General features: G+C 37.2%; 2 protein-coding genes and 1 pseudogene across 2 annotated transcripts in view; 1 reads left to right on the top strand and 2 right to left on the bottom strand.

Moving 5' to 3' along the window:
- Window positions 1-250: 250 nt before the first annotated feature.
- On the bottom strand, window positions 251-4,022 carry LOC125832958 (putative disease resistance protein At3g14460; annotated as a pseudogene).
- A 1,815-nt stretch (window positions 4,023-5,837) lies between these two features.
- LOC125832974 (adenylate kinase isoenzyme 6 homolog) lies at window positions 5,838-8,647 on the top strand. Its single transcript, XM_049512141.1, has 3 exons — window positions 5,838-6,061; window positions 8,048-8,193; window positions 8,286-8,647. The coding sequence occupies exons 1-3, from the start codon at window positions 5,861-5,863 to the stop codon at window positions 8,470-8,472; spliced, it is 534 nt and encodes a 177-aa protein (XP_049368098.1). The 5' UTR covers window positions 5,838-5,860; the 3' UTR covers window positions 8,473-8,647.
- Window positions 8,648-8,977: 330 nt separating this feature from the next.
- Window positions 8,978-11,538, bottom strand: part of LOC125832960 (tRNA ligase 1) — a 37,164-nt gene continuing 34,603 nt past the window's right edge. Inside the window, exons 25-27 of the mRNA XM_049512126.1 lie at window positions 10,894-10,996; window positions 10,044-10,202; window positions 8,978-9,619 (exon numbers count right to left, since the gene is read on the bottom strand). Of these exons, the coding sequence (XP_049368083.1) occupies window positions 9,227-9,619; window positions 10,044-10,202; window positions 10,894-10,996 (655 nt within the window). The 3' untranslated portion in view covers window positions 8,978-9,226. The remainder of the gene's footprint in view (window positions 9,620-10,043; window positions 10,203-10,893; window positions 10,997-11,538) is intronic.

Raw genomic sequence — 11,538 nt, 5'->3', positions numbered from 1 at the left:
GAATTTCCAAAGGCAATAAACACACGCATGCATGGTAAATGATTTCTAGTTCATTAATATTACAATGAGCTATCAACTTTCTGGAGCAAATTATTTCAACTCCTGCCTATACCAGATTTCATCATCTACGCTTTGCGCTGCTCAAAGATTTAATCAAGCAAAAGCAATCAACAAGAAAGCAAAGGAAAGTAAACAAAAATAAGAAGCTTGCTGAGGAAAAAGAATAACTTACATCTATTTCCTTTTAATATTACAGGTATTTCCCATCAATATATATGGTGGGAATTTGAGAAATATTTGGCCAGTATTTCCCCTTGTCAAATTCTAGGAGTGGTTTGAGAAATGGGCAGTTGTAAATAGATAGTGTAGAGATGGAAGGGGGCATCCCTGATTCTGGAAGAGATTGGAGATTAGGGCAACAACGGATCTCTAGACGTTGAAGCGACGTGAGGCGGCAAAGACCTTGAGTTGATAGTGAATGGAGAGCATGAAGGTCATATAAATGTAGCTCAGAAAGAGAGGAGGGAAGCCCTTCTTCCAGCAGTGACTGAATTTGAGGTAAATTAACAGCATATAGAGATTTAATAGAGGTGAGGCTTTTGAGAAGTTGGCTGCTCAATGTTTTCAGATTGGACATGGTAAGACATTGAATAGTGCAAGGCAACTCCCAATTCTCATCAGCAAGAATCTCTTCGTCACTGCCATCATGGTAAATGCTTAACCCTGTGAGACAGAGAAGTCTCTGTAAATGTCACTCCTTTCGGCCATTCACCAGTTTCTTGCAATTATCGATCCAAAGTTGTTGTAAATTGAAGGGCAATCCTCCTTCAGGAAATGACTCTATTCCTGAACAATTATCCAGTGTCAGTTCCTTGAGAGATGGAAGGAGTTCCTGCATATGCTCTGGCAGCATCTTCAGCTTCTTGCAGTTGTAAATCTGCAATGACCTCATCTGAGTCCCACATGCCACTGAAAGTATCTCAAGATTCTTACAATCATTAATATAGAGATTTTCAGTCCCAGTAGGAATCAGAAGCCTTGTCAGATTGCAGCAACTACTTACAATCAAAGAGAGTGCTCTTGGGACTAACTCAGGTGATATATCATCTATAGAATCACATCCATATAGATGCAATATCTCGAGAAACATGTTAGAAATCATCTCACTAACTGGTGCCTCCAATTTCAGTTTCTTGCAATGATATATATGTATTCTCTTCAAGGTACTCGGCAGAATGCTAATAGGTAAGGAGGTAAGAGAGTGACAATCAATAATTACTAATTTAACAATCTGCTTCATTCCCTGAAGTTGAGATGTCAACACTTCAGCATTAGCAACAACTTTAAACCTTTTTAATTCAAAAAAAGGAGTTTCAGGAAACTTCTCGATCAACTTGGGGCAATCTTTAATTGAAAGGCCCTGAAGTGCAGGGAACTCTCCCTTCCCCAGTACACACCACTTCTCCAACTCCAGCATATCTGCAAATTTAAGCTTTTCAGAATTAAATGGCTTTTTGGAAGACGAACTGCCATAGAATTCATTGGTCAGCTCTGTTATTCTATGCATCCCTCTAATGGCAAGGAATTTCAAAGAAGGAAGCTGTCCCAATTCTGGCAAGGAATCACAGTCCTTGCAGTTGCTAAGAGATAATTCCACAAGCTTAAGAAATGAATGGTCAGAGAGCCAGTTTGGAAATTTTGTCCCTCTATAGCCAGTGATTCGGAGTTCTTTTATGTTTGAATTTGGACGTAGCTCATCAAGTATGCCTTTTTCATTTTGTGAACTCTTGGCAATACTTGCCCCCCACTCCAACGATAACTTTTCAACATGTTCCTTTTCCTTCATATTTGCCTTCAGAGCTTCCGTACTATCAACCACATTTTGCAACTCTAGAATTGATAGAGATCCACAGAAGTTATGTACTTCACCCAAATCCCCAATTCTCAAACTACTGGAACCAGTAAGAAGAAACTTGGCTCCAACTAGCATATGAAGGCTTTTCAACATGCTCAGATGTAGCGGCATTTTCAAGAGAGAAGTGCCACTAATATCAAGGTGACATAAATGGATTAGCTTTTCCATCTGCAGTGGTAACTCCTGAAGATAATAACAATGTGACAGGAGAAGTGTCTCTAAATTATACAATACACAAATTGTATCTGGCAACTTATTTATAGTTGTCCGAGAGAGGTTCAAAAATCTAAGAAGCTTTAACTTGATAAACAAGTCATTTGGCAACTCCTTTATCTGATAATGAGACAATGATAGTGCCCTCAAGGATGTTAATCTTGGTAATATGTTATGCAACACCCTCTTGCTTAGCTCTAAGAAGGTATGCTCCTGGATACTGATTGGAAGCAATGTCCTCAGCTGCTCCGAGTTGCCGAGTTGTTTCAACTTTTCAAAGTCACCAACTCCCATTGAATATGACAAGTGTAAACTTTTTTCCAACATGCGAGATCCTTTGTTATCTTCCAACCTGGTACAAAGTTCTGAAGATGCAATTTGGGCCAAATCATTAACAAGGTCATGCATTAAAAATATCTCTGTGTTCCCTTGAGATGACTTTGAAACCCTTTCAAATAATGATCTTGACCTCAACTCCAGAAAGTACAGGTTGCCTAAATCTTCAATTGTTTGATCTTTTTGCAACCCCTGTACTAGACCATTAGCATTCCACAGTCGAATGACTTGTTCTTTCTGAAATGGATAATCTTTGGGAAATAGTGCACAATAAGAAAAACATCGCTTTAAATGTGCGGGAAGATCATTGTAGCTCAACTTCAACGCTGCTAATATATCATTGTTTGGAAGCTCCCATATTTCACTTCTCAAAATACGTTTCCACTCTTCAACTTCTGGTTTGGAACGTAACATGCCAGCGAGCGTCTTTAGAGCTAAGGGCAATCCATTGCACTTAGTTGCAATTTCTTTCCCAACCACTTCAAGTTCTGGATGCTTCTTAGGATCTATGGTTTCAAATGCATGTCTTTTGAATAAAGATCAAGAGACTTCACTAGACAAAATGTCCATTCTAATTTTCTCATCATCCATCATCGAGGCAACCCTTTCCTTGCGTGTCGTCACAATGATCATACTCCCTACATCTCCTTGTACGAAAAAATTTCTCAAGTCATCCCACTCTTTATAGTGTCATTCCATACATCATCTAGGACAATAAGAAACTTTTTCTTCTTTAAGCTTTCCTTCAATTTGACTTGAAGTTGATTCAGATTGTTATCAACCATTAAGCCAAATTCTTGGAGTAACTCCTTTGTTATTCTGAGAGCATCATATGGTTCGGACACACAAATCCAAGCTTTGAAATCAAAATGTGTTTTCACACTCTCATCATTGTAAATAGCTTTAGCAAATGTTGTCTTGCCAATGCCAGCCATTCCAACAATAGGAATTACTGTCAATTTCTACTTTTCGCATCATCAGAGGTTAAACGGCCCACCAATTCCTCTATTTCATTCTGCCTGCCAAAGATTTCAGACTCAACAACCACAGAAGTTGAAAATTCTCTTTTTTCTTGTTTACCCGAATCAAGATATTTTGTTAGATCAAGGCAACTAATCTGCGTTTCCAACTCTTTCAATGTTTCAATGATGTCTTCCAACTTCTGCTTTATGTTGAGAATAAAATCATCAGTCAAGCACAAGTTGAGGTCACTTGCCTCGTTGTTGCTTGTTTCTCCAAGATTTTGATGCTGACCTTCCACCTTTAGTCTCAAAACCTCGTAATTGACTTCTTCTATTAAGTTTTCAGCACTATGCACAGCATCTTGAAGCTCGTTAAGCCACTGGCTCACATATGGATTTGATGCCTGCTTATTCTCTGCATCACTTAGTACAGCTTGAAGACCAAGCAAAGTCATCCTCAACTTCTTTAACAGTCGGACATTACCTGTGTCCCTCTTAAACATCTTCAGCAGATCACTGCTAGGAGCAAGCCTATCAAAGAGAACATTCAAAGCTGAAGAGAGAAACGCACCACCAACTGCTAATCCAATCTCCATTTCTCAAACCTGCAAAACAAAACAAAACAAAGAATCACACTAAATGATTAAGAATTTGGAGATGATTAATGTTTCTATATTAAGATTTTCTCAACTTAGAGCTTTCTCTTACCTATTGAATGCTAGAGCAATATGCATACAAGTACGTTTTGTTGACTGCCTGTTTTGCAGAACTACTCGCTTTTGCTTGAGCTGAGGCTTCCAATTTGGCAATAAAATTTCACAAAGTATAAACTATTCAAAGTCAATGCCAAAATTGATGTGTTAACTAACTGATTATTTTAATTAGATGCTTTACATTTACTAATAGTTAACACACCAAGTAGCATCAACTTTGAAGGAGTCAATCACTGTCAATGTTCATACCTCCTCAAGTAGAATATATCAGCTGACTTTGATCAGTATTTTCTACAATTTGGATCATGGCCCCCTTGTCCATGTTTTGAAGTTTGGGGTAACCCCTCCACCATAATGGTGGACTTTATTAGAAGGAAAAAAAAGTAGCATTGACTTTGTATTTTAATATAACCTAGTTGGAAGAAAATTATGTTTTCTGACCTGTTCGCACTCCTCTCCATTTTTTTTTCTCCATTTTCCCCAAGTTCTTGCTTGGATTGAGAACATATGGCATATGTTATATTTAATGGTTAACATTTAATTGATCAAAGTAAGTTCCTAACTATGCAGTTTAGCATGCCAGAAAGCATTTCAGAAGCACTTCATAGCTGGGAACAGGTTGGATTGATGGAAGATTGTATGGGGTGGAGTGTTGACCAGTTAGAAACTCTTGCGTTCAGAAGATGAAAGTTGCGAAAATAAGGTTGTTGCAATGGATGTGTGGACAAACTATGAGAGATGGATTAGAAACGAGGATATCCGGTACAAGGTGATAGTGGGTTCGGTGGAAGAAAGATGCGGAAAGCAAGAGTGAATTGGTTTGAGCATATGAAAAGAAGATGCACAAATGCCCAGGGGGGAGATGTAAAATATTGGCTATGGACGATTTCAAGAGAGATAGAAGTAGACCTCCTCACATCTCCACTTGTGAGATTATACTGAATATATTATTGTTGTAGAAACGAGACGTAGCCATACAAATGATCAAAGTCGTCGCGAGTCTAGTGTGGGGCTCGTGACCACCAAAAGTATGAAGGCCATGCTCAACTCGCGGACAACATCAATGTCAAATTAAATAACAACAACAACCTATCTAATGAAATTTCACTAATCAGTAGGATATAGAAAAGGTAAAGTGTATATAGACATTACCATCATCTCATGAATAATTTTCAAATTCAATAAAACAAATACTAATGAAAGTTTCAACAACTTTTCCCTTGTCAATTTATGCAAAGAGACCGTAGATACACTGCTTAAAAGATTGTACACAAATGCAGAGAACAGTAATTTGAAGGAAAGAAGTATTATTACCTCATCATTTTGTCTTGTAGATATTTATGTCCTTTCAATTTTGAATGCGTAATACACGTAGGACGTTAAAACACAATTTTGTTATTGATATAAAAAGTTAAAATTATGATGATATTAATACACGAAGCACATTGTAAACAATAAGATAAAACAAAAAAAAAAACTACATTATATATGAGCATAATAATATAATACTAACTATTTATAAAAAGAATTAACTAATAAACAATATTTATTTGGTTTCAAACTCCTAAATATTAAGAAAATAATTAATTAAAAAATAATAAATGTCTATTTTATCTTTTAATATAGTATAGATGAATAGAGTATATTCTGTTGATACCCTCATTAATTGGATTTCTGTCTACTTATTTTTCCACTATTTTCTGTACACATTAATAATTACCATGGCGCACAATAGCAGTAGCAGGAGAAGACCTAACATACTGATAACCGGAACGCCGGGCACCGGAAAAACGACTACGTCGTCTGCACTGGCGGAGGCGACGCAGCTCCGGCATATCAACATCGGCGAACTGGTGAAAGAGAAGAAGTTGCACGACGGATGGGACGATACCTTGGACTGTTACATCATCAATGAAGACCTCGTAAGTTTTTAACATTGAAAAATACTAAACCCTAGTTCTTAATCTAAGGATTGAAAGTTCCGATTTTTATTTTGATTTGGTTTCAATTCAATAGAAGAATTAAAATGTCAAATGAATCCGCTGTTTCTATTATTTATTTTCAATTTTCGTATTGGTGTTGCTGTTCGTTTCATTCTTATAGAGTGACAATTGAGAGAATTGTTGCTGTTCAAGTTTTGAGCTGTACAACAGTACAGGCAGAAGGGCAGTCCAAAGCAGAAAGGCCGGACTACAAGAGTCTATTGTATGAAAGGCCTTACCTGCATTTCTGTTTACACGGCTCGAACCCGTGACCTCAGAGATCACATGACAATAATTTTACAAGGCTCCCCTTCTATAGTACACATAGCTCATACATAAAAGATAAAATGGGAAAGGTCGTGTGAGATGGTTTGGCCATGTCCTGTTTAGACCTCTAAGTTTAAAGGGTTTAAAGCTTAAAGAGTTATTTAGAGGATGAGGTATACTAAAGTCACTTTCGAGAGAAGGTATACTTAAAATCACATCGAGTGAGTTGTCTCAAGAGAAGACTGTAACTTTATTTTTGAAGATTAGTGATAGAACATAACAAAATGGAATGACAGATATTAGGTCTGATGTTTGTTAAGAATTTTTTTAATTTATTTAGAGAATTATATTTAAGTAAAAAGTACAGAAAACCTCTAGTATAGTCATTATTGTTGTCAAGTTTTGAGTTACTTGTGGTTCCAAACCATAAAAGTGCTCTTGTAAATGACCTCAAAAAATGGTCATTATATATTTTCGTTGTGGTGAATGGGATTGAATGCCAAAATGACTATTATGGTCTTGGAACATGTAATGAGGTCCTTAAACTGCTCTTGATTGTTTATAATGTTAAAAGTTGAAAATCTATATAAACTCTCTTGATTTATGAGCAGTTTTAGAGAACTTGATTCAGTGTGTCCAATTGGTTTTAAGAAATGAAATGGTGGTGTTAACTGGACCTTCATCTAAGCTATAATTGGTTTCAAAGTAATAAAATTTCATTATTGGAGTATAAGTCATTATCCCTTTGGATCAGGTGGTCCAATTTAAGTTATGGTCGCCGTTTCTTCTTCATTGCCTCCCTTCTGGTGCTTTAATGCTGTAAAGGTATATGGTAATGCCCCCAAACATCATTACATTAACATATACCTGGTTGGAGGGAAGTGCCAGAGAAAAAGGGAAGTTCAAAAACCCTCTGACAAGTTAAGGAAGGAGATGAGATGGCTGAATGTGGGATAAACTATGGTAGTTGAAGATTAGCAGTAAAAATGAGAACTTTTGTTGGTACAGTAGTGCATTGATATAAAGTTCTCGACTTCTTTGGTAATACATTCGTTGTTTTGCATATAGCTTTCCTGCATGGTTTGCAACCCATATGCCTGCTTTCTGTATTAACATGTTTACTTATCAAAAACAAAATAAAGAAGAAAGGATAAGATGCATCAGATTTCCTGTCACAGAATACAGAGCATTTTTGTGTGTTACTGGTGCAGTTTAAGCTTTTGCAGCATCTACCCTCTGGATGTTCTTTCCTATTTGCCTCACTCTTGTTAGGACTTTCAGAATATAGTATACCAATTACTCCAGCTTTGATCTTCCATCTAATCACCCCACCATATCCTATTCAATTGATAGGAAATCAAATGAATGCTCTTTGCCAATTACGATACAGCTGCTTGATGGAACTTTTACATAGTTGGTGTTGTGCAAATAATTTATGTTCCTATTGCTCGAATGTGGTTAACTGGTATCGTCACTGTTGCAGAGATACTAAAATTGCACTTGTTATCTGTGCTTTTATTGCTTTGAGTTTTAAATTTTGTTCTGTAATAATGCAATCAAAAGCTATTTGCCAGTTCTAAAAAAAGACTTGACCTTGTATTTCCTTACAATTAACGATGAAGAAATTTTGTTACAAGTTTCATGATGTGTCTGCTGTAGGTATGTGATGAGCTTGAGGACATGATGGAAGCGGGTGGAAACATTGTTGATCATCATGGTTGTGATTTCTTTCCTGAACGTTGGTTCGACAGGGTGGTGGTTCTTCAAACCGACAATACTGTCTTGTATGATAGATTAAGTAGAAGGTACACTATCAATTGACGTCCTTTTTGTCTCTCATATATTCCTCTCTAGTGTTGCTCACACAGATCCGTTCTGACTTGCTTGACTGTTCCAGGGGTTACACAGGTCAAAAGCTCACCAATAATATAGAATGTGAAATATTTCAAATTTTGCTCGAGGAGGCAAAAGACAGTTATCCAGAGGATATAGTAGTGGCACTAAGAAGTGATTCTGTTGAGGATATTAGCAAAAATGTGGAGATGATGTCCAATTGGATCGGTAGTTGGAACCCAGTCGTGTGAGTGAAATATCATAAGTGAATTTCCCATTGCTTTGTTATTATTTTGTTGTACTCAAATGATTAGTTTTATTTTATAGTAGTTTTGGTTGTTTGATGAAGGTACCCTTCTTTATATAACAGAAATTCTGCAGAAATGCATTATTGTGCTTTTCATTAATCATTTCATTTCTGAACTACCAAGTACCAAGTTTCTCCAAAAAGTTAAATGTTTGAACAGTGATTAGCACTACTACAATCAATCTTTAAATGATATAGGTTTTTGCAGATTCACACAGAATTCTGTTCAGATGAGTACCGTCTTTAACACCGCAATTGCAATTAAACAGGATCGAGTATGTCTCAATAGATAATGAATCTGGAACGATGAAGATTCCGATTTCAACTTCTTTCAGATTCAAGCATGGCTTTTGCTGAACAAATGCAAACGCACCATCAGGAATGACACACAAGTCACAACTCACAACTCACAACCAGTACATCAAACAAGGGTAGAAAATGGTGTGCTTTTTATTCAAGAAATGCTATCGGGGATTTCAAAACGCCCACGACTTGAAGACCTTTATTGCCTCAACATCTTTACATTTTCTCTAGATCCAATTCTATCCTGCAACTGCAAGACCGCTATCCAGCCAAAGCGCATGATCCTACAAAATTGTTCCTACAACTCAGGAGAATCATTACATAATATTCACTTAGAACCCATGTAGGGTTCACATTATGTAAATCCACACAAGACGAGGAATTACAAGTAGAGTTCAAAAGAATTCGAGAGTGCCAGTTATAGTGACAGGTGGATTTATATCAATGCGGGTAGCCTTCCCTTGGGAAAGTAACTGTGGTAGTGTATTGGCATCTTTGGCTGTAGCTCCTGCCCCAGTCCATATTGTGACATGGGGCCATGGGTTTTTAGAATTGACCTTTTCACCTTCAACAGAGCCAGGCTCAGCTTCTAGGGCAGCCAATTTATCGGAGAACAACAAAGCAGCCATGTCTACTGGGACCTTTTGGTGAAGAAAGGAACCGTAATTGGCAACTGCAGTGACACCGTGACTTCTCTTGTGAGCCAGGGTCAAATGGGCCTTCTGAATGCAGCTCTCCATGCTTTTGTCCTTCAAGAAATCGTCAACCTTCGGATCTTTCTTGGCTAGCTGTCCACAAAATAATGAGAAGAATGAGATAACATAGTTGAGTGCCTTCATGCAACACTATGATTCCTCTCCTTAGTCCCTACACTGTTCACCCAAAGAATTTTTAAACAAAATGCAGAAATTTCAGATTATTGGAAATCATTAAGGATTCGAAGGACAAAAGAGCGAAAGCAGTCTATCTTCTTCTTTTTCTCGGATAAAGAAATTGTCAATTGAAAGAAAAAGAAGGCAGCAAACAAATAAACAAGAATTACTATCAGTCTCTTAAACCTGCCAAGAAAATAATCCAGCCACAAGGAATTATATGTATTGTGCATGAACTAACAAGTACGATAAGACCAAAGACCATTTAACTACAACCATCAAGACATAAAATCTCCAGCCATCAAGACTCCATAATTATAAATTTGCATCATTCACTTACATTAGTCAGAAGACCTAAAATTTCTGGAACTGGCAGGCTGATAGCGGCAAACACAATGGATCCTAGCTTCCCCTTCTCAGAAGAAGGCGCTGCATATTCTCCCCTCGCAATAGCTTTCAGTTGTTCAAGGACTTCTTTAACAGCAAATTCAAATGGAACCTGAAATAGAACTTCGCAGAATCACTCCAAAGCTCTCCTACCACATTGTGATAACTTTCTTTAGAGCTGTCACTACTCTCTCTGTTCACACTGAGCCAGGGGTTTTCGAGGGGTTGCTGATCATGGAATACTGAACCATCCAACAAACCCCTCCGACTAGAAAGGCATTGCTAATGCAGCACTTATTCTTCTTTGGCATACTAGCTCATTTAAGGAAATGTAATTCATTCTTTTTCTACAAACATGACTTTCTACTTGAAACTACTCCACCCCCCCCCCCCCCAAATCCCTGCATCCTTCCCATGTCAAAGATACATAGAGAAAAAAACACATTTATGCAAACAGCGCAGGTAAAATAGCTTGGAAAAGTTACATGGACTCATAACGAGTATACATAAATCCTATAGGGGTGTGCATAAGTATCTACTATGGGCACATCAAAATTTGTTACAGATATTTAGTGTATTTGAAGTACCCGTGTGAACTACTCCAGTAACATACAATTCCTACACAGGTATGACGATTCAAATAAAGTATGCATGTACTGCCGCTACATGTCATGGCTAACATTTGAAGTAAAGGACTAGTTTAACATTATAGCAATTTAAATTGTATTTCCAGTGGAAAGTAAGATCAGATACTACATGCCTTAGGAGATCTAAAAGGACTGCGCTAAGCTGCACAAGCTTACCTGTATTGAATTGAGATAGTCCGCATTTCCAAGTAGAATATCCCTCAATTGCTTCTCCCATTTAACCCACTCTTTTACATATGTCCCTTTTGTAGACTCCAATCTACCAGAGAGAAAATCACACACAAGGAAAAACAAGTATCAGTCACAATCAATTGAAAACACGCCTACCTCAAAACATTTTTCATGGACATATCATCACTCAAATACACAAAAATAGAACCTTGTCAGCGTGTAACTAAACATCAGACTTTCTTGTCCTCCAATTACCAAATATAACTAGAAAAATGACATAATTTTGCTAGAAAAAAGCCGGTCATACCCCAACCCAAACTTTTGGTAAGTGGAGATCTATTCTTTTATTGTACATGGTTGAGAAAAGACATCATAACCCCAAAAGAAAAGGCATATAAGTTGTTTGGAACCCTATTTTAACATGCAGAGAAAATGCAATTCATATTCATATTGCAGTTAATTTAGTACAGCACATATATGTGGATACAAAGTTATTACTAGGCAACGTTACACAACAAGAGCAGAATTATATATCCAAAGAGTAAAAAGGAGTTTCATAGCTCCAGATCATGCTCAAATTTATGCAGTAGAGTCAAGACACTGGAAATCAATGAATATATCAGAGTTTCA

The sequence above is a fragment of the Solanum verrucosum genome, unplaced genomic scaffold, assembly GCF_900185275.1.
Source record: "Solanum verrucosum unplaced genomic scaffold, falcon-dt-bn FXZP01000016.1, whole genome shotgun sequence".
NCBI lineage: Eukaryota > Viridiplantae > Streptophyta > Magnoliopsida > Solanales > Solanaceae > Solanum > Solanum verrucosum.
This window is presented reverse-complemented; position numbering and strand designations above follow the sequence as displayed.